The sequence below is a fragment of the Neofelis nebulosa genome, chromosome 4 (assembly GCF_028018385.1).
Source record: "Neofelis nebulosa isolate mNeoNeb1 chromosome 4, mNeoNeb1.pri, whole genome shotgun sequence".
In the NCBI taxonomy this organism is placed as follows: domain Eukaryota; kingdom Metazoa; phylum Chordata; class Mammalia; order Carnivora; family Felidae; genus Neofelis; species Neofelis nebulosa.
Genome location: NC_080785.1, coordinates 124,782,734 through 124,804,500, shown reverse-complemented (window position 1 = coordinate 124,804,500; position 21,767 = coordinate 124,782,734). Strand labels below are relative to the sequence as shown.

The 21,767-nt window shown below is 40.4% G+C and overlaps 1 protein-coding gene across 8 annotated transcripts in view; it reads left to right on the top strand.

Moving 5' to 3' along the window:
- CNTN4 (contactin 4) overlaps positions 1 to 19,507 on the top strand; it is a 914,517-nt gene extending 895,010 nt beyond the window's left edge. For 7 of the 8 annotated variants that reach the window (XM_058726188.1, XM_058726182.1, XM_058726183.1 and 4 more), the window contains 9 exons: positions 269 to 427; positions 3,118 to 3,267; positions 4,797 to 4,867; positions 5,909 to 6,143; positions 7,095 to 7,207; positions 7,991 to 8,177; positions 8,610 to 8,722; positions 13,899 to 14,067; positions 16,836 to 19,507. In XM_058726188.1, coding sequence (XP_058582171.1) covers positions 269 to 427; positions 3,118 to 3,267; positions 4,797 to 4,867; positions 5,909 to 6,143; positions 7,095 to 7,207; positions 7,991 to 8,177; positions 8,610 to 8,722; positions 13,899 to 14,067; positions 16,836 to 16,936 — 1,298 coding nt within the window. In that variant the 3' untranslated portion in view covers positions 16,937 to 19,507. The remainder of the gene's footprint in view (positions 1 to 268; positions 428 to 3,117; positions 3,268 to 4,796; positions 4,868 to 5,908; positions 6,144 to 7,094; positions 7,208 to 7,990; positions 8,178 to 8,609; positions 8,723 to 13,898; positions 14,068 to 16,835) is intronic. The other variant, XM_058726189.1, reaches the window with a different exon arrangement.
- Positions 19,508 to 21,767: the final 2,260 nt, after the last annotated feature.

Below are 21,767 nucleotides of genomic sequence, written 5' to 3'. Positions count from 1 at the left end.
TGTCTCAAAAATAAATAAAACATTAAAAAAAATTTTTTTTTTTTTTAAATGAAAGAAAGAAAGGAGCCATGTCTCATTCATCTCTGTAGTTTCAGAGCCAGAAGAATTCTGGACACCCAAAGAGGTATTTAAAAGGGAACTGACAAGTGATAAATCTGTGAGTGGGTGAACAAATGGTTGAATGGATCAGCTCTGCATTCAATTAAGCAATCATTTGCTTGGACATTTGAACGCACTGCTCCCTTCTGAGGGTCTTGCTCTTTCACAGGTCCCCCAGGACCCCCAGAGGCTGTGACCATAGATGAAATTACAGATACCACTGCTCAGCTCTCCTGGAGACCCGGGCCTGACAACCACAGCCCCATCACCATGTATGTCATTCAAGCCAGGACTCCGTTCTCCGTAGGCTGGCAAGCAGTCAATACAGGTACCATATTGGATGCCTGGTGCTGGTCTTTCACAGGGGCTTCTGAAACTCAGCATAATGGACAAAGCACTGTGGCAGAAACCAAGGGCCACCTAGGTTCTCATTCAGACACAACTACAAATGTTTCCTAGACCTCATCTAATGGTACTATCATTCATTTAATGTTTTTCTTTATATCAGCTCTGTGTTTTTTTGTTTTTTAACTTATCCTAAGCAACAATGTCTATCACATGATAGATCTGTATGTTGGTTATATTTTTTCTTAACATACATAATAAAATACATTAGTTGTAAAAATAAAATGCATCAATCTGCTTATTACCTAAAATTATCTGTGTACTATTAATGATATACTTTGAGAAGCAGTGGATTATGCTAGTCTACATAGCCTTTGTAAAAGTTTATATAGTGTTCTCAAAAAAAACAATAACTAAAGACTGCCTGGAGCCCCTTGACTTGCTGCCCATTTTTATTTAGATGGCTAAATTTGGGCATAAAGAGGTATGAGATTTTGTTATATTAAAAAGTATGTCTGTGATGCCCTTAGATGTTGGGGGCTACACACGTACTACACTGCCTGGCTCAGCATGTGCCTACCCTACACCGGCAGGTGCAGGTAACCCGTTGAACCCCACTCATGACGGGGATCAGGGATTGCAATTATTCCCCATGAACAAGGAATTCCCAGTAAGCGCAGGTCATAAACTTGTGTTGGTTAAGCCCCTGCCCTTTGTACACATCGCCTGTCACTACTACAGATTGGATGGTTCAGCGAGGCCCTCAGATCTGCCCCGCCAGGTAGGCCCATGGCCCTGGTGGAGCAGAGCCCTGAGAAGATTGTCAAACTTGAAAAATAAAGGAATGTGAGTTGACCATACCTTCCCTGCCCACCCCCCAAATTGACTCTTTTTGTTATTTTATCTAGGTTTCATTTGAGGAAAAATGGACAAACAAGTAGTTTTTGCAAGCAAGATACACACTCTTCTAGTTCCTAAGAGTTGGCTGTGTGACCTTAATGTCTTGAGGTAGAAATACATGGAGTGATAGGCCTGGTTTTCTGCAATTCAGATGAATCCTATTGATTTTCACAACCTCTTTTTTTTTTTTTTTTTTTTTTTTTTTACTTCAGCTTATCCAACCTCAGAAATGGGTTTGTGTGTTTCCAGCTCATTGATTTTCTTCTGAATCTCAAAAATGCTTAGGAAGGAAAGATACACAAAAATCTTAAAGTTAGGGGATCATTCTAGCCCTGACTCTGCTAATCAGCACATGTCTGTACAACTATGCATCTTCCTCTTCTGTTAAATGGGCATGATAAGATTTGGTTATGACCCAAAAGAGAAATGATTGTGAAACTTTTTTAAAAATAGGAAGTGCTACAGAAATATAATGAAAGAAAAGAGGAGGATGAAGCTGCCGCTGATGATGATAGTGATGGTAAAACAAACAAACAAACAAACAAAACACTAGAATTTGTTGATCCCTTGCTATGTGCTACATGATATGCTCTGCTAAGTGCTTTTCTTGGATTTTCTCAACAGCATTGTGAATAGATATTGTTATCAGCCTCATCGTATGATAGGGAAACCAAAGCATGGAAAGATTAAGCGACTTGCCCAAGGTCATTGGGCTACTAAGTGTCGATTCAGGTTTAGAATCCAGATGATCTGACTCCAGAGCCCCACTTTTTACCTTTGTAGGCTAGGACTCTGTAACTGTGGTATCAGGAGGCTGGCAGCCACTGAATCCCAGTGACCAGTGTGATGGCCTCAGCTTTGCCACAGGGAACCTCCCTTTGAATCTTCTGGGCCACATGGGAAATCTTTATTTATTTTTTTTTGTTTTATTTTTTTAAGTAAATTCTGTACCCGTGGTGGGGCTTGAACTCATGACCCTGGAGATCAAGAGTCGCATGCTCTAGTGATTGAGCCAGCCAGGTACCCCTCACGTGGGACATCTTTATGATAACCAGTTTAAAATTCAAAAAGTTGTTCAGTGAGCACGGAGGCAATGTCCAGAGCTTCATGGCCTATGGTGTCAAAACAGTGGGCCATGTCCTCTTGGGAAGGAGCCCTTCTCCAAATACTAGTAGGTGAATATTGTCAAATTCTCCCTCTCTGACTTCTTTTTTGTGTGCTTCGTGGCCATTCCTTTTGTGGTTACAGATTCCTTCATGAGATAGGTTAGTACAGTTCACCGTCAGCAATATTACAGAATTGTAATGTTGTAGATTCATTATTATGTTAAGTTATAGAGCTTGGAACACACGGACAAAGGAGCAAATCCAGCGCAATCTTGAATGAGTAACAATCTTTATAAGGTGCATTTTCCTCATCTGTATAAATAAACACAGCAATTTTACTTTACTCATAGAATGATTGTAGAAATTGAACAGTGTGCCCAATACTATACGGTAAATGCTGAAAAACGTGTCAGGTAACAACAGTCATGATTACAGTCAAGCACTTTTGTGCCTTGAATACTGTAATGTTATCTGCTGGTGTCTCATTTGAACTTGTTAGTTTAGTATAGAGAGTTCTGGGATGACTTCCTTGTAACAGCTGCTGTACAACTAGTCTCAGACCACCTACAATGCCCTGCACACAGTAACAGTAATCATGATGGGTGGAAGTTCCTATCTGCTTAACATGGAATCCTGTAAAGTATCTCCACCTTTTGATGTCTTTCAGTGCCAGAACTTATTGATGGGAAGACATTCACAGCGGCTGTCGTGGGTTTGAACCCTTGGGTCGAGTATGAATTCCGCACTGTTGCGGCCAATGTGATTGGGATCGGGGAACCCAGCCGGCCCTCGGAGAAGCGGAGGACAGAAGAGGCTCGTGAGTAGTATCCAGGACATGGAGAGTCTGTGCCAGTGGCTATTATTCCTTAGGAAAAGGCTTTGAATTCTTCCTGCTCTTCAGCCCTAATGAGGCTCTGTATTAGCACCCCCTTCCCTTGAATGTTCATAATGATCAGAAACCAGACCCGCAGATGCTCAGTTTATTGAGTTCAAGAGTTAATTTCTCACTCATTCCTGGGTCTCCTTGTACAGGGAGAGACACTCTGTGCTTAGTTCTTCCAAACACCACCTCTTCCTTCAATGGTTCGTTTGTCACCAAGATTCTTCAACCAGGATTTACTTTTTTAAGGCACACCCCACATTTCAAATGAATTCAACACACAGAAATCACTCGTCGCAAGGAATAAGTTCTTGAGAAATATTTAGTAAGATTTTTTTCTTAGAGTATAAACCATTCCCAGAAGCTAAGATTCAGAACATCCTGCTCACTCATACGAGGCCAGTATGTATGTGTAGTATGACCTTCTGTAAGCACAGCTTAGAATGAGCACAGGGAGGGAATAACATTAATTCATCTGCATTGGTTGTACATTTCCTTCTCTCATGTAATGTGGGAGGCTTAGGTGTGGGTCTTTGTAGAGTCCCCAGCTGTGATAACGCCAAATGTTTGTTGAAAGAATAATAGCAAGGTCCTTAAGCAGATGGGAAGTCTGACCCTACTCTTGCACAAAACTCCATCTAGACCTATTTCATTGGCTTTAACCAAGGGAACACACCCAGACACCAATGGGGTCTCTTGTTTCCCTGATGATAATGTAGCTAATCCCCATGCTTTCTTCCCCCCCACCCCTCCAAAACTGTAATTTAAATAATTCCTCTCAGCAATCCTGGGGAGGAAGCTAGCCTAATTTCCCCTCTTTTACAGAGAAAACTGGGGATCAAAGAGGTTAAGCACAGTGAGCCAGGGGTCAACCTATGTCCACCACTTCCTTCAGCACGCAGCTCAAAACTCACCTTCCTCCGAGAAGCCATTAGCCCAACCCTACTCTGAGCAGCCTGCTACTTCAGAACGCCACTGCACTTCTCCATTCTCTCTGCATCGTGTTGTTCTTTATTGTCACCATTCCTCTGTATGTTCTGCATGTGCGCTCTACCTCAACTAGATTGTAAGCTCTGCACGGGCAGAGTGTGTATTGTCTGTCTTTTGTGTATCACCACATGGTTAATAAATGCCTATCCAAGCACTAGAACCAGAACCTCTGTCCTTTCCTCCTACCACTGAAGCTTGGCCTCTAGGGACGGAGCTAACAATTGGTCAGACATGTCACATGACATGCATACCTTGTTGAATGGGAAACAGGTAACTAATGGCAATTTCCATAGTACGTTTCACTTCTTTAAGCTGATGCTTTGGGCCACTTGACCACACTGTTTCTGATCTCAAAAGACAAAGATATATGTTTATCAGAGTATTTGCTTAAAGTGAGTCACTTCCGTCAGGCAACCTTCTTTCCTCTCATTTGCTTTTAACACCAGATATGACTTGTTTTTTTGTCTCCTGCACAGTCCCCGAAGTCACCCCAGCTAACGTCAGTGGTGGCGGAGGCAGCAAATCTGAACTGGTTATAACCTGGGAGGTAAATCATGGAACAAAAGGAGTATACATTAGCCTAGCTATTTTTTTTTCTCTATGTTAAACAAATAGAAGAAATTTTCTCTTCTCTTGTTAAGAACTGAAATTTACTTGAGTGCAAACACCCCCTCTCACGTAGCTAATTGCCAGCAAGAAAAGGTGGTGCTTGCCCATCAATTGTTAAGTTTTAATTTGATTTAACACAGAAAAAACAATCATGAAATGGAAGACCACACACACACACACACACACACACATATATATATATATATGAAAGCTCGTTCAAAGAAAACCAGTTTTCCTTTCTTCCTGAACTGATGCATGGCTAATTTATTTAAAATGTCTGCCAGCAATAGATTCAGTGTACCAGCACAATTTCCTGGCAATTGGCTTTGCTTCTGGAGTCCTCTTTTATAAGGTGGTTTTTAAACAACTTGGAGGTAGGTTAGTCACCAATTTATTAAAAATTGATTTTGAGAAATGAGATTGGAGTTTTAGAAAGGGTTCTTAATGTTTTTGGAAGATTCTAGACATTACCCCCAAAGTTAAAAATCTTGCATTTAACCAAAGCCCCAACAGTGAAAGAAATTACCCCCTCCAGCCTCACTCCTCATTTCTGAGGGGGAATAGCTTTCTTGAGCCAAGACGGTCTTCTTCAATGAAGTCTTTTGCCTGTTTGGCCCTGGAGGAAGATTCTTATTGGATGGTATATGTTGGAATGTCGGTTTCTAGATCAACTGTCCAGTGACTTTCATTTGCAAGAACTTCAGAGCTGGATCTCCCCCATCAAGAAGCCAGGCTCTCCACTGCAAATTCTCACTGGGTTTTTTGTTTGTTTATTTGTTTGTTTGCCTGTTTAACCTACTTCGATACCTCATCCATACTGATGGCAAGCCCCAAGCCTAATACTCTTGACAAAACCCAAAGTAAGATAGGTGGGGAAGAATGTATGTATAAGATTGTGGGAGGTAGGGTAAAATAAAACAATTGTAGCATTTGAATCGAACTGCTGTGATTTCTGAAGGCTGCCTCCCTTCTTTCCCAGACGGTCCCTGAGGAATTACAGAATGGTAGAGGCTTTGGCTATGTGGTGGCCTTCCGGCCCTATGGCAAAATGATCTGGATGCTGACAGTGCTGGCATCAGCCGATGCCTCCAGATACGTGTTCAGGAATGAGAGTGTGCGCCCCTTCTCTCCCTTTGAGGTTAAAGTGGGCGTCTTCAACAATAAGGGAGAAGGCCCCTTCAGTCCCACCACAGTGGTATATTCTGCAGAAGAAGGTATGGCTTATGCTGCCTATATATTTGTTATTTGTTCAGTTCTGAGATGCTGCTGATTTTAGGACTGAAGTGTTGACAGGCTCTCCTGAATCTTAGTCAAGTCATTTGGCTTCCCTTTGTTCTTTTGCTCTTATTTTCATAATCCAATGACTAGGACTCTCACCTATGACAAATGCTGATTAAGAAGGATGTGTATTATGGGTCACCTGGGTGGTTCAGTTGGTTAAGCATCTTACTCTTGATTTTGACTCAGGTCATGATTTCATGGTTCATGAGTTTGAGCCCTGCATCGGGCTCCATGTTGACAGTGTGGAGTCTGCTTGGGATTCTCTGTCTCCCTCTCTCTCTGCCTCTCCACTGTTCTTTCTCTATCTCTCTCTCTCAAAATAAATAACATTTAAAAAAAGAGATGTTTAAATAAGGGTGTGTATTAAAGGATTTGCTAGCTATGAAAACTTGGTGCTTGAACTTAAGGAGTCCTGGGTTGCTTCCCTTCCAGCTACCCCCAAATTTAGAAATCAAAGACTTTGTCTTTACCATTTCTGTCACAACTACCTTCTAGTTGTTAATCATAGCTCTTCTATAAAATGAGTGTTAGTGTCCTCATCACTAAAGGCTGTAATATAACTATGGATTATTTGCTCCTTGGAATTTTACTTAAAGTTTTTTAACTTTTTTTTTTTTTCTTTTTGAGAGACAGAGACAGAGCATGAGCAGGGGAGGGGCAGAGAGAGATGGAGAATCCAAAGCAGATTCCAGGCTCTGAGCTGTCAGCACAGAGCCCGACACCGGTCTTAAACTCCCTAACCATGAGATCATGACCTGAGCTGAAGTCAGCACTTAACTGACTGAGCCAACCAGGCGCCTCAATTTGCTCCTTATAATGCCAGTATCTAGAAGCTGTTCTGATGCAGTTGATAAAGTAACCACTTTTTCCACACTCATCTGCAGAACCCACCAAACCACCAGCCAGCATCTTTGCCAGAAGTCTGTCTGCAACAGACATTGAAGTTTTCTGGGCCTCCCCCGTGGAGAAGAATAGAGGACGGATACAAGGCTATGAGGTAAGCAAAAGATATGTGCGTTGGGTCGGGAAAGATGCACCCCTCAGTGAGAACTTCAACATACACTCTATTGGGAAAAAGACTCAGATTCCCATTTAGAGGGATTTGTTAAGGCTTCTAGCAGATATTTATTTGAACCACTGACATTCTACGCTGAAAGCACCCTTTTCCTGCTACACTCCAGAAATCTTTTTCAAAATAGATGCAGAACTAAGAATTTAAAAGAAGAATGGAGAAATGAGCTTTGACTTTTGATACACCCAGTATCCACTTGGACTCAAAACAAATGTGGGGGAAAGGTGAGAAATAGCCAACAATGGTTGTGCCCACCTTCTATCTCACTATGAAGCTGAGAACGGAAAGGGAGCCCTTCATACTGCCCACGAGTGCTCGGGGCGTACAAAGCCATTGGCTCTGAAAGCTCTACTTATGAGTTGGTAGGAAAACATCAACTCCATCATCAGAATCTGCATTTTAAAGATCAGATGAGGCACCTGGGTGTCTCAGTGGTTTAAGCATCCTACTTCAGCTCAGGTCATGATCTCGTGGTTCACGAGTTTGACCCCCACATCCGTCTCTGTACTGACAGCTCAGAACCTGGAGCCTGCTTTGGATTCTGTGTCTTCCTCTCTCTCTCTGCTTGTCCCCTGCTTGTGCTCTGTCTCTCTCTCTCTCAAAAATAAATAAACATTTAAAAAATTTAAAGACAAAATAAAAAGCTGCTACCATTGGAAATATCTCTAATAGGTATGATTCCCACAGTCTTCCTTTTTATTTTCTCAGGTTAAATACTGGAGACATGATGACAAGGAAGAAAATGCTAGAAAAATACGAACAATTGGAAATCAGACATCAACAAAAATCACCAATTTAAAAGGCAGCGCGCTGTATCATTTAGCTGTCAAGGCATATAATACTGCAGGGACAGGCCCGTCCAGCGCAACAGTCAATGTGACAACCAGAAAGCCACGTAAGAACATTCTTGTTCAGAAATATTTTAGGGATTTCATCAGACATATCCCAAGTTCATTCCCCATCCCCACCTCCCAGTGATCATTTGCATACTAATTGGTATCATTATGTGTATTCAAATTTACCTTAGCATTTTAACTGAACCTTTCCGAATACCATGCAAAATTCATTGCTCCAGAGGACAGAAAGATAAATGTTTTTCTCTTCATTGGGAAGGGCTACTTCTTTTAGATATAAATGTTAGGCGACCAAGTGAATCTTTTTCCATTTGCAATGCTGTATCTCGTCAGATTTTAGTGACCTTGAAGACACATATTAGTGCAATAGCCCATTAAATTGCCTCCACTCTTGAATTCTAGTAAGGAGATATTCCTCAGAATCCATTGAGACTTAATAATCTGTGACTTCGTATATCTTAATTTTTTTATAGCACCAAGTCAACCCCCCGGAAACATCATATGGAATTCATCGGACTCCAAAATTATCCTGAATTGGGATCAAGTGAAGGCCCTAGATAATGAGTCGGAAGTAAAAGGATACAAAGTGGGTAATTTCTTTTTTGCAGAGGCTCCTAATCCTGCTGTTAGTGAGAACAGTCTCTTCACACAAAGTCATATGAACTATGTTCTCACTTTCCCTGATGATGCCTCACAGCCTCTCTAGGAATCTCTGTCCCCAGAGTGGTTTGCTCTGAGTTTTATAAATGGTCCGTGGCCACAGGCCAGAGTTAGAGATTGCCTAATCTGATTCTTTGGACTCAGGCAGAGTCTTTCAGAAAAGGTTGAAGAACCTATAGGCGTGTCCTCAAAAACTCAGGAAAAACCGCATCTGTAACATTTCTCCTGTCAGCTTTGTTTTGTTCTTGTCCTGGTTGTCTTTTTTTTTTTTTTTTTTTTTTTTTTATCAACAGTATTATGAATGGTTAATCATTTTTGTTCCTGTTCCTATAATTAGGGAGATTTATAGAGAGAAAAAGAAACCAGGGAGTTTTTAGACAATTCATTTGCCTGCTCCCGTAGTATTAGTCTGACTTTATTTAGCTAGAAAAGAAAGAGTGTTTAGCCTTGGTGCCACAATTAACAGGAATTGTTACTGTCTTGTTTTGTGTTACTTTTAAGCAATGTGTGGGGCAATACAATGCAGGCCAGACAAAACTGGCGTGCAAGCTGTGGTGTGTGGCATTTTTGCAGGAAGTGTTGAGAGTAGCATAGAGGCAGTGCTGTCAGGAGCTCATGAAAGGACATGGACCTGTTGGAAAGTAGTTGATCAAAGCACAGCTGGAATTAGGAGTGGATGTAGTTGGTGGTAGAACCTTGGGTAACATGAGTAGAGAAGAATTCAGGAAAATGCTCCCTGTCACGACTTCCTTTTCTTTCCTTCACGTGGCACAGTGATTTGTATTCTGCCAACAGAGCAACGTTGCCTAGAAACTCATCTGCAGAACTTTTCCTGTGTCCTTTTATAAGAGCAAACTCTTCTGGAAGGGTCTTCTAGCATAAATTAGGAGGCCCACATTTTGGTCCTCTATTAACTATGTGACTCTAAATCACTTAACATCTTAGGGCTGCATTTTCTCTTTTATTAAAGGAGAAATTTCCTAGTATCTTCATTTTTCTCTGAACTTTTACTCTAGACATTTCAGTTGGGCCATGAAAAAGGAAAGAAGATAGGCAGCTCTCTGGGAAGGAGTGTTCCAAGCACAATGAACAAGATGTGCAAAGGTCCTGAGGTGGGCACATGCCAACGTGATGCAATAGGAAATATTGGAGACTGTGATGAATTAGAGATTTTCTCATTGTCCAGAAGAGGCAGTGGATTCTGGGCTCTAGCCTATTATTACCAAACAGTGTGGCAATATCTTCTAATTTTTTTAGTAGAACCCAAAATTGTTTCATGTATAATTTGGGGGGGTTGGTAAATGTTGACATCTAACTCAAAATAAAATAAAATAGTAAGATGAAATAAACACTGTAAGAGCGAAACACTTAACATATGCAGGCCAAATGTGACCCATGGACTATCAGTTTTCTACTAATGAACCCCCTTGTTTTGCATTCATGAAGACAGAGACCAGAGTGGGGAAGCAATTTTCCCACACAGATGGTGGCCAAACTAGACTGAGTTAAGCATATAGGCTATTGACCCAGACCACCTACATTTGAATGCTAAATCTACCACTTACTGTTCATGGTACCCTGGGAAAATTGCATAATATCTTCAGGTCTCAGTGTCCTCATTTTTGAAATCAGAGTAATAACAATGCCTATCTCAAGAGGTAACCGTGTTACTACTTACAACATACAGTGTTCTCTGGCCTCATTGAAGATGTCAGACAGATCCCTCCAAAGCCACAGTGAAGTTGCCCAGGGCCAGGTATCACATAACATGGTAGAAGGTGGTGACAGATCTCTCGTTGCTTGTGAGGACATCTCCAGGCTCCAAGTATATGTCTGTGTCAGTGAGGTGGGGAGAGGTTCTCTGCCAGATTCTATAGATTATGTTTTGAATCGAAGCATAAGCCAAAATAGCACAGTTAGGCACTCTGATACCAATCACCGCCTCATCTTTCTCTCTGCTACAGTGGTCTCAAAAACCAGACCACTTGTGTGTGGTTGTAGCCAAAGAGTGGAAACAGCCATACAACATAAAAACACCTGAATGTCGTTTGTTGTAGTATACAGGGAAACGGTTTGGGACGTCCAGTGAAGAACAAGGAGCAGAGAAAATGCACTTTGAGGGATAGGAGAAGGATGTAGCTGAGAGTCGTATTGTTAGTCTTGATTATGGGAGCATCTCAGTGATTTAAAACTATCCATGGACCACAGCTGCAAGAACACAGGCACAGAACTGTGCACTAAGGCCATCCCTGAAGGGTCACTGAAGTCCAGGTCACAAGGCACACCTTTGGGAGGCGGTAATTTCACTTTCTTTTTGAGTACTGATGGTCTGGACACTTCATATATTGATCTACATTTAATAAGAAAATCAGAGATCCATTGGCTCCAGTTCAGTGGCTCCTACTGATTCTTGGGGAAAAACTCATCATCTTTGATAAATTAGGACACATCTCCACTTTGATGTTTCACCCAGACATTGAGAAATAGACTATAACTGAAATAATGTCAGGTTGTCTAATGTGATAAGAACAAAGTTTAAATTACTCTTACTTTTCACGTAAAAGAAGAACATAGGGTGTTGAAGCACAAAGTAAGCATTCAATAATGTTTGCTACTGTTATCATTACTCCCATGAATCCACTCTTTCTGCTTTTCTTCTGCCCTGGGTTATATGAAATGCAAGCACAGCCTTCAAGTCAATCAGCCGAACCAAGTGTTTGGTGTAAATAAAGGTTTTACAGGCTCTTATTTAGGTTCCAATGCAGTCCCTAATATTACAAGACTGATAAGCAGTGCTGATAGCAAGGCTGCTTTTTCCTGGAAGTGTTTCTTTTGGATTTATATTTGAAACCGGTTGAAGTCTCTGTGCTCTGGCAAGGACCAGAGGTAAATCAAAGAAGCAATTTATTCCTCAAAGCCAGATGTGCCCTTGCATCCCATCAGCCAGCCCGTGTTCCTGAAGGGCCGTGATGAGACGCTTTGACACTCCTGAATGTGCCTGAGGATTTATTTGAGCCTGATCATTAGTGAGGGGATGCTGAGTTTGATACAACTGATGTTCCGGAGAAGGAAGGGGACACTTATGAATCTTTCCACCTTAAGGAAATTGTGTTTTCCACCATGTATTAGAGAGATATAAATTAAGGTGATGAAATGCCAGGGAACAAATGGGATCTATACCATTTTAAGGGAATTTCATGAATTTTACTTGTGTTTGCTTTTTATTGCAGTAGTAGAGTGGCCTTATGTCCCTAACTTCAGCAGGTCAGAATTTTGAAATGTGAGCAAATCTTATGGTTCTCAAAGTGTGGTTCCTGAACCAGAGGCAGTGGCATTATTTGGGAAAATGCAAATTTTCAAGTCCAACGTCAGACCTACTAAATCATAAACTCTGGGGTGGGGTCTAGTGACCTGGGTTTTAACAAGCCCTCTAGGCAATTCTGATGCACACTCAGGCTTGAGGACCCCTGAGCGAATGCAAGATTTACAGCCACATTAACATCACATCAAACTCATTTTAAGTACCGCAGCCTGGCCCCTACCTCTGTAGCATTACCTCTGGAGTGGAGCCATAGCAGGCTTCTCCTGGGCCTCCTCACTTCTGCCAATTTGAGCTGGATAACTTTCAGCGTGGGGACTGTCCTCTGCATTCATTGCAGGCTGTTTTGCAGCATCCCTGGGCTCCACCCAATAAACAGTAGCACCTGTTGTGACAACCACAAATGTCTGCAGACATCACCAAATGGCCCCTGGGGGAGAGGAGCAAAATTGTTCCTTCAGCCCTCCCACCCTGTTGAGAACCCCTGAGCGTCAGTATTTCTCATGTTCCCCAAGTGTTTCTACCACACAGCCAAGACTGAGGACCACCGATCTCACCCAACCCTATGTTTCTTAACTACCAGCAGAAACTGAAGGTACTGGATGGTAGTGATTTAAGAGTACGGGTTAGGAATTCTCACTAGCTCTGTGACATCTTCCGGCCTCAGGCTCCTCATCTTTGGCAAGGACTAATAATGCCTGTCTTGTCAGATTGCTGTGACAGTTAAACATGGTGATGTCAATAAGAGACCTAGGTCACAATAAACATCAGAAAGTATTTATGGGATAGTTATCAGCACAGTCTTTATATCCAAAACAGTAGATGCACTTGTCCAGGCTTTTAGATTTTGTTTCTGATCATAGCTGATGGCAGTCAGAGTAGGAAATACCAGGCAGGCAGGTGGATGTGTTTTCGGGAGACCTAGTTGGGTACCTAGTCAAATGAGCCACCAACCCAGACCCAGACCCAGGGGAGGCCAAGAAGGGAAGCATGCATGAATAGGACCGGTGAAGCTATAGACACTTCTGGAGTGACAGTGACTGCCACATAATACCCTGTTTTCCACAGAGCTCAAAAAGGGGTCTCAGTGCAAGGAAAAGAGGGTTCCCGCCCTTGCCTTTTGGAAATCTCTCCCTGTGCTGAAATGTGCTTTCTCCAAAGGATTCATGGTGATAATAACGTATGATGCCTTCCTTGTGCTTCTCACCTTTGCCACGTGTGTTATCTCTTGTTCCCTTTAAGTCTTCATAAATACTATGTCTTACATGCTTCATTTGAGCCAAGTCCTTCACTTACAGTCAGTCCTTTTGCAACCTTGAAAACACCCCAGAAAGGTGGGTGTCATTGTTTCCGTTTTACAGATGAGGAAAATGAAGCCCAGAGAGGTAGTGAGGACTTTGGTCCTCTTTCTAGTGGCCAAGTTGATTCCGACGCCAGAGCCCCTCATGTATAACTGAGCTCTGTACATCCTCCAAGAGTTATTCATCTTCCAGGTGTATTATCTGAGCCTTCCAGAGGTTATGTGAGGCCACATGGCGTGGTGGGTGACTCATGCTAACCCCATCCCCATGCTGCAGTGTCCTGTAAACGCTTTCCTCATCATGAAATGGTGGCTGCAGACGTGCCCCCGGGTATAAATGAGCCTCCCAAGTGTGTGCGGGCAGTCTGACAACCTCCGTGTTCCCACATTTCGCTGGTGCCCAGAGGTGAGAACGAATGAATGCTCCATCTTTGGGGCTTTTGTGAGGACAGCAGGTGACACCTGTTCTTTCTGCATTGGCAGGTCTTGTACAGATGGAACAGACAAAGCAGCACATCTGTCATTGAGACAAATAAAACATCAGTGGAGCTCTCTTTGCCTTTTGATGAAGATTATATAATAGAAATTAAGCCATTCAGTGATGGAGGAGATGGCAGCCCCAGTGAACAAATTCGAATTCCAAAGATATCAAGTAAGAGTGTGTTTTTCCTCCCTTGCCCCTCCCTGCTGTAGCTCCTAAGCCTTGCCAGTGAGTCCGGGCTCAGACAAAGTGAAGCCCACAAAGAAAGTCTTCTCCAAAAATGGGCAGTGCCGTCCCCTTCCATCAGACAAGTGATGTTCACTGATCATAGGCGGTTTCACACAAAAAGACGATGTGACCAGTTTTGACTGATTTTATCAGTTGCTAATCAAAAAATCAGATTAAAGCATCCCCAAATCCATCACACAGGTTTTCCCGTGTGGACCTGTGTGGTGTGCATCTACAACAACAGCAAAATTGCAGCTTAGAAAGTTAAAAGCATGAGTCACTCAGGAGGAATAAACAAAGGGGTCTTTAAAGTGCTGTAGCAATTTGTCTTTAGCAGGACCATGTAACTCAATGTCTGTGGCTGAAAATCTTTTGAACTTGGCACTATTTTGAATGTGTGTATATAACGTGTACATAAACATGCATGTCCATGTATAGCAAAGATTATCTCTGTTGACAAAGATTGTTGAATAATATGTAAGAATGTTCTTTTTTGAGCAAATATATTCAATCCTGTTTTTTAAGCACTATGTTTGCAGATATCTCAGCAGCATATTATTTTTTATTGTTGTATGATTTCATTTATTAAAAAAAATAGAAAAGGCAAATCCATAGACACAGAAGTCAGATTAGTGACTGGTAGAGGCTGGCCAGTGGTGTGAATTGCAGCTTAATGGGTACTGGGTTTCCAGTTGGGGTGATGAAAAAGTCCTTGACCTAGATAGTGGTGCTGGTTGAACAACATTGGGGTATACTTCATGCCCCTGACTCGTTCACTGTAAAATAGTTACAGCGGTAACTTTTTTTTTTTTTTTTTTTTTTTTTTTTACAGCGGTAACTTTTATAACACATATGTTTTACCACAATAAAAAAAATTGCAGTTAGAAGTCTTAGTGTAGATTTTCATTGGCTTTTGGATTTAACTGCCTGGAGATAAGGGGTTCAATGTAGGCTGGAAATATAAATTTTCAAGCCATCAGTGGCAACATAATATTTTAAATCATGGACAAAATTCTCAACATAGCGTTCTGAGTTTCAGCCCCTCTGCTAGGTATCCATCACATTATTTTTCAGATGAGGAAAGGGTCTAGTGTGTGATAGCAACTTATAGGAAGGCACTCACTAAGCAATTTTCACTGCATCTATAAAATTTGGATGCTTCCCATCAGAAAAGAAAATGTTCATTGGTCATTTAACCCTTCTCCTGAATAAGCATTTGCTAAGCATTGGACAAATACAACAAGACTTCATAGGGACCCTGAAGCTGTATCAAACTATGCTCCCAACTCAGGATGATTTGCCAATTTCCAGATAAAGTTTATGTTTACTGCACCCTTTTTTCAGGTGGACACTAAAGGCATTTTTATCTTAAAAAAAAAAAACAAAAACAACCTGGGGAGAATTGGATTCTATATCTCACTAAAGCAAGGGCTCTAAATTCTGTTGAAAGGAACCAAATTTGTGGAACCTGAGATGTGGAAGTAATCACCAGGCCACAAAAACCTGAGATTGGGGTTTGTTTGGGGGTCAGTTCATCTCACTTTGTTAAAATCTCACTTCATACTTTCTTATCATTATAAGGATTTTCATTGTTGTTCTGTTGTTGTTGTTGTTTAGACCAGTGATTCTTGGTTTAATTCATTACAAAAACGTATCTTAAGCAATTATATTGATATAATTGATATTAGATAATAAGGATGTGACTGTGAAAAAAAGAAAAAAACAAGTTCTCTTCCTCAAAAGATTGTCCATTTTGTTGGTCAAAGACCTTACAATTTTGGAGGAGCCTCAAACAACAGCTGGTAGTCTGTTAACTATGAAAACTGGAAGACCTGTAAGAAAAGGTTTTAAGTAAAAGGATTGAGATTATTCTGGGGGAAAAGGGAGGTATATTTAGACAGATGTGGATTTGAATCCCAATTCAGCTATTTACTAACTCACTGATCTTAGACAAGTTTTCTTACTTCTCTGGATCCTAATTTCCTCATCTGTGAAAGAGTGTCACAATACCAGATGTGCTTAAGGTTTTTGTAGGAATTAAGTGTCACAGTGCCCTGTGCCCAGCACAAAGGTAGAATTCAAAAGGGAGTAGCAACTTTTATTTTGCTGCATCACTGATGTAATAGTTATTAGCAATGTTATTAGTAATATTGAAGTTTCTTCTTACGTTAGATGTGGACATCCTCATGAAATGCTTTCACAGAGGTCCGGAGATGTCCCATAAGGTGCTCTTAGGTTCCTAGGTAGGTAGTCATAGAACTGACATTAAAAAGTCATTAAGAGGGGCACCTGGGTGTCTCAGTCGGTTAAGCATCCTACTCTTGGTTTCTGCTCTGGTCATGATCTCACACTTCATGAGTTCAAGCCCTACATCGGGTTCTGCGCTGACAGCACAGAGCCTGCTTGGGATATTCTCTCTCTCTCTCTCTCTCTCTCTCTCTCTCTCTCTCTCTCTCTCTCTCTCTCTCTCTCTCTCTCTCTCTCCCCTGTCTCTCTGCCCTTCCCATACTCTCTCTCCTTCCCTCTCTCTCTCAAAATAAATAAACTTAAAAAAAAAAAAACTAAAATAAAATAAAAAATAAAAAATCACTAGGAAATTGTTATTTCTGGTAGAATCTAGCCATTTCTACTGTTTCGAAAAGTGCTGTGGCCTTGCTTTCCATTGTATCCCGGGCAAGGCAATACTGAATGAAATTATTCTGTCTTTCCAGATGCCTATGCAAGAGGAGCCGGGCCTTCTACTTCGAATGCATGCACACTGTCAGCCATCAGTACGATCGTGATTTCCCTCACAGCTAGGTCCAGTTTATGACAAAAGTTATCTAAAGGACTTGCTATTTATAAAATAAGCAACATTTAGCTAGTTGTTTTGAAGACACCCAGTACTAAGTAATATTGTTGTTCAAGTACATCTTATTACTGGAAAAAAAAATGTTTTTTGCTTCTTTAGGAATGGCATTATACAGTACTTCCTCAAAGCAAACCTAGCTTTGTCTGAAGTTTCTTTGGAAACTCTGCAATGCACTGAAGACATCTGTAATATGATGTTACCAAAGCAGTTTACATATGTCCTTATATGCATATTTTTTATTATATATTTAGTGTTTTATAGAATTTTTTAAAGTTAACATGAAATGTAGATATTAATTTTTTCCTCTGCTGTAAAATGCTATGGGCAACACAATCATACAATTATTATTTGAAAATATTTCCTTTAAAGAAAAAGTTTGAAACTCATATTGATAAATAAATTATAAACTGTACAGTTTTACAAGGATTCAGTGGCAGAACAGCTGAAGATTTGGTCTGGAACTTAAGGCTGCGATGTGTAAATGACTCTTTGGATAGTTAATGCATTGAGTCAAGTCCTTTTTGACATGTACAATATGTTTTCCCACCCTCTTGTGAATTTTGTTGTTCAACACAACTTGAGATGGTTTCAGGAATGGTTGTGAACTAGAAACCTAAACTAACTGCCCAAGAGTTACCTTGTGCAATATTCCCATCCCTGAATTTAGCATTGTACAGTAAGACTTTCTTTTCACTCAGCTAAGTTAGCATTGTGTCTGTAGTAGCATTATCTTAGACATTAAATTTGAAGTTACCTATCCAGTAGTAACATAGACCAAAAGTTACTATAGTCAACCAACTCTTTCAAAGGATAAAAGATAATTTTATTATCTTTAACTGTATCTGTCTTGAATGTACATTTTTAAAAAAGGTAATTCTCTGTTGTTGGAGTCATAATTTCTTTATATATGTGTATCTCTTTAATAATAGAGCCCTTCTTTTGAATCAAAATCATGTATGGAGTTTGGCACATTTCTCCTATTTCAGCAGATAGTTGCTGCGAAGAAATTTTTCACGACACTACAAAAGATCTTTAGTATAACTGTATGTTATCTTGATGATTATCCTGTTTTGCAGTAAGTAGCTTAGTTGCTTTATAAGCTTTACCTTCCAAGTCTTAAAATCACATATTGGGAAATTACAATATAAAAAAACACATATTCTTATGAAAAGAACTATTTGTTATAATGGGGGAGGTTTTGTAAGCAGCTGACACTTGTGGAACAGTGCATATAAAAGGCAATGAAATTTTCTATAAAAATTTTCACATGTGAACACTCTGCCACCTTTTATTCTTTCTTGAGAGCTCAAATTTGCCTGTAATTTGTCATTTTTTGCTTACAAATAATATAAGTTAAATTTTCAACCTTCTCACTCTATTTATCCAACAAGGTCCTGTCCTAATCAGGATTCCACTTGTGTAAAAAATAGGGTGGTAACCAGAAAAAAAAATTATTGTCAGTATTTCAAGCTGTGTTCCTTTCTTAGTTTGATATGGTTACTTCTATGTTAAAATAAAACAAAACTTAAAATCACACACACAAAAAAATCAACAAAACAATAAAATGAATGAAAAAAAAATGATACCCCAGGTAGTTCCCGACCCCAGTGTAAATGATATTTACCAGTGATCTAGCATATGTAATCTTTTTTTAAAGGTATTGTTAATAAATATTCTGTCATTTGTAAAGATACTTGTCTTTTGGGAGCATTTTTCCTGCCTGCCTGTCAGGGAACTTGTTAGCTCACCCTTGTGCTAGTTATAATTTGACATGACAGAGGGACTCCAAAGTCTCTGGCCATGATCCAAAGTTAGGTGATTCAGAGTATCCCTTTGGAATTGACAACCCCGAAGACACCATTTCAAATCCTCTTTGCAAGCAGAGAGGGTCAGAATCCACAAATAAATGTCCTGAAGATCAAACTTGAATATTTCCTCTTGATTACGTAAGTCTTTTGCATATTTAACCTATGGATATCTGTTGTTTTAAGCTTTCCTCAACCCCATAGCCAAAAGGATAAAATCTAAACTTGATCGTTTAAGGCCCTTAATCTAATAACAACTTAACTTTGTACCCAGCTACACTGAGCCCTCACTGGCCCCTGAACACTGCTTGCTTTTGGTCTCACCTCTGTGCCTTTTGATGTATGGCTGACCCCTCCTGACATGCCCTCCCCACCCTTATTTCTCACCCAATTCCTGACTGTCCTAGGGTAGCTCCAGCCCCAGGCGTCTGCGAAGTCTTCCCACACCTCAGCCCTTTAGGATGTCCTTCCTCTGGGTTAGCTACAATCCCTGTCAATACCACTCATTTAGTAATTAATCAGGTACTACTTTTGGAAATCTCTTGTACTGTTATCTTGCATTTTAAGTTAACTCCTGTATTGTTACTTAATTTTCCTTGTACTTATGCCTTGTCTTCCCAGCTAGATTGTAAGCTCCTTGAGGGCAGGGACTTTGGTCTTATCTTCCATGTACTCTCCATAGTGCCTAGCACAGTGCCTTGCAATAAATAATCATTGATTAATTGAAGGGGTCTTTGAAGTAGCATTTTGCATCAGTTGCCCGCCTATGTACCCTAGTGACCCAAACAGAGAAGACCGTGTCACTATTTTTGTTAGGTGCTGAAAAGCATTAGAAGGCCTGGCTTCAAACTTTATGCTTTGAAAAAGTCCTGTTATCTCTCCGCTTCATCGTCTGGTAAATGAGGACCTGGATTAGCTGAGTCCACCTGAGCTGAAGGTATTTTAGAAAGCGCTTCATAGACACCTTCACCCACACGTGTCTGATTTCTTTGGCTTCTGTGTTTGTTGTTGCAGGTTGGGTTCACTGTTTGCAAGCAACAGAAAACCACTCTGGCTAAATTGAACAAACAAAAAGGAATGACACCGATTAGGTCACATGAGCCAAGAAAAGGCTGAATGACCAAGCCTTGATGAGAATAAGAACCAGGCTATGCTAAGAACCAGACCACAGCAACTCTGAAAAGTCTATTCCAAGTGCTTTTTTGGGAATAAATTGGATTTGTTTATGAGTTTGATACTACTCTGTTCTATATGCAAATTCCTAGAAGAGTCTGATCTGTCCATTTTGTGTCCCATAGCCAAAGCACCTTGATCACACCAAACCTGCACTCATAGCAAAGTAATAGCTTACTAAAGAAAAATTGAGATGATGTTTCCACAAGATGGGATGATAGATACTGGGAAGATCTAAGCAACACACTTTCTATGCTTAGCTATCCGAGGGGACTTCCCTGGACCCTAGTCCCAAATAATATTCTCAGATGGAGTGTATTACTACTTGAGACAGTGACTCTGAAGCAAGAGCACTAGAAGGGGCCTATTTGCTTTGGTTGTTTAACCTTTACAAGTGCTTACTTTTACCTTTACTCTTACCTTCTTTTTGTGTGTGCAATCTACCTGTGATTTAACTGTGTAAAAGAAAACTCTCTTTGGCCAGATAATTGGGTTCTCTCAATGTTCCTGAATTTTTATAGAGCTCCCACACCCTATGTACAAAACAGCATCTTTGCATGGAGGCAGAAGACATGAATGATAAATTTCATTTCTCAGGTGAGCTCAGAATTCTTTCAGCCTGTGGGATGGGGGCTACTATAAGCTTTCTTTCTGAAGACAGAATGACTGAGTTTTTCCTACCATCGGATTTTTGGTTATTTACATCCGAGAAGCAATGTTCAATCCTGATTAAACTTTTTCAGTTCTTTCTCGCCACCCTGACCTTGTTGCAAAGTATGCTCAAAGAACATTGAATGTTGAGTGTTGAATTATAAAAAGTACATAAATAGTACATAATTACCTACGAAAATGTCATGTAATTTTTAAAGTAATTTAATGTAATGCAATCAACCACCAGGTGATTTTTGTGCACTGTATTGGATTATCCATGCCACTATTCTCCTCCATTAACCCAGATAGTGAAGAATTGACTGTATTTTCCTGTTGTTACAACTAAAACAGTTCTCTATCCAGCCACAGTGATTGGAGGAGCAAGCCTTTTCAAATCAAAGACTTATAGTCGATTTCTAGGCACACCCAAAATTACTCCATCACAAAATGAAAGACACCGGGCCTGACACAGGCAGCTTAATACAGTATATAAGAATACAGATTCTGGAGTCTGACCTCCTGGAATGCATTCTGACAATTGCTATTTATCATATAGGATAAGGTTTGTAAAGTCCTAAATGCACAGCTCTCTAAACATTAGTAACTATTTTATAGATCAGTTATTGTTCATTTTCTCAAGTGACTAAGATAGTCATAAAAACCAGACAAAAAATATACAGGCTTCCCATAGAGAAAATGTGTTGAGCTCAACATACATGTCCATTATCATCTTGTATTTAAATATTTTCACATCTTGGGGCGCCTGGGTGGCTCAGTTGGTTAAGCGTCCAACTTGAGCTCAGGTCATGATCTCACGGTTTGTGAGTTCAAGCCCCGTATTGGGCTCTGTGCTGACAGCTCAGAGCCTGGAGCCTGCTTCAGATTCTGTGTGTGTGTGTCTCTCTCTCTCTGCCTCTCCCCCACTCATTCTGTCTCTATCTCTCATAAATAAATAAACTTTAAAAATTTTTTTCAGCATTTTCATGCCTTAAAAATATAAATATTTAAGTATTTAAATAATACAATTAATAAAATTAAGATATTTAAAAATATTGATATTTATAAAACAAGTTCGGCAGTAGGGTCCTCACTGAGATGCCAGCTTTTCCACAAAGTCTTCCTCAGTTTCTCCATCTGGTATGCACCTCTTGTTTCTCTGACTT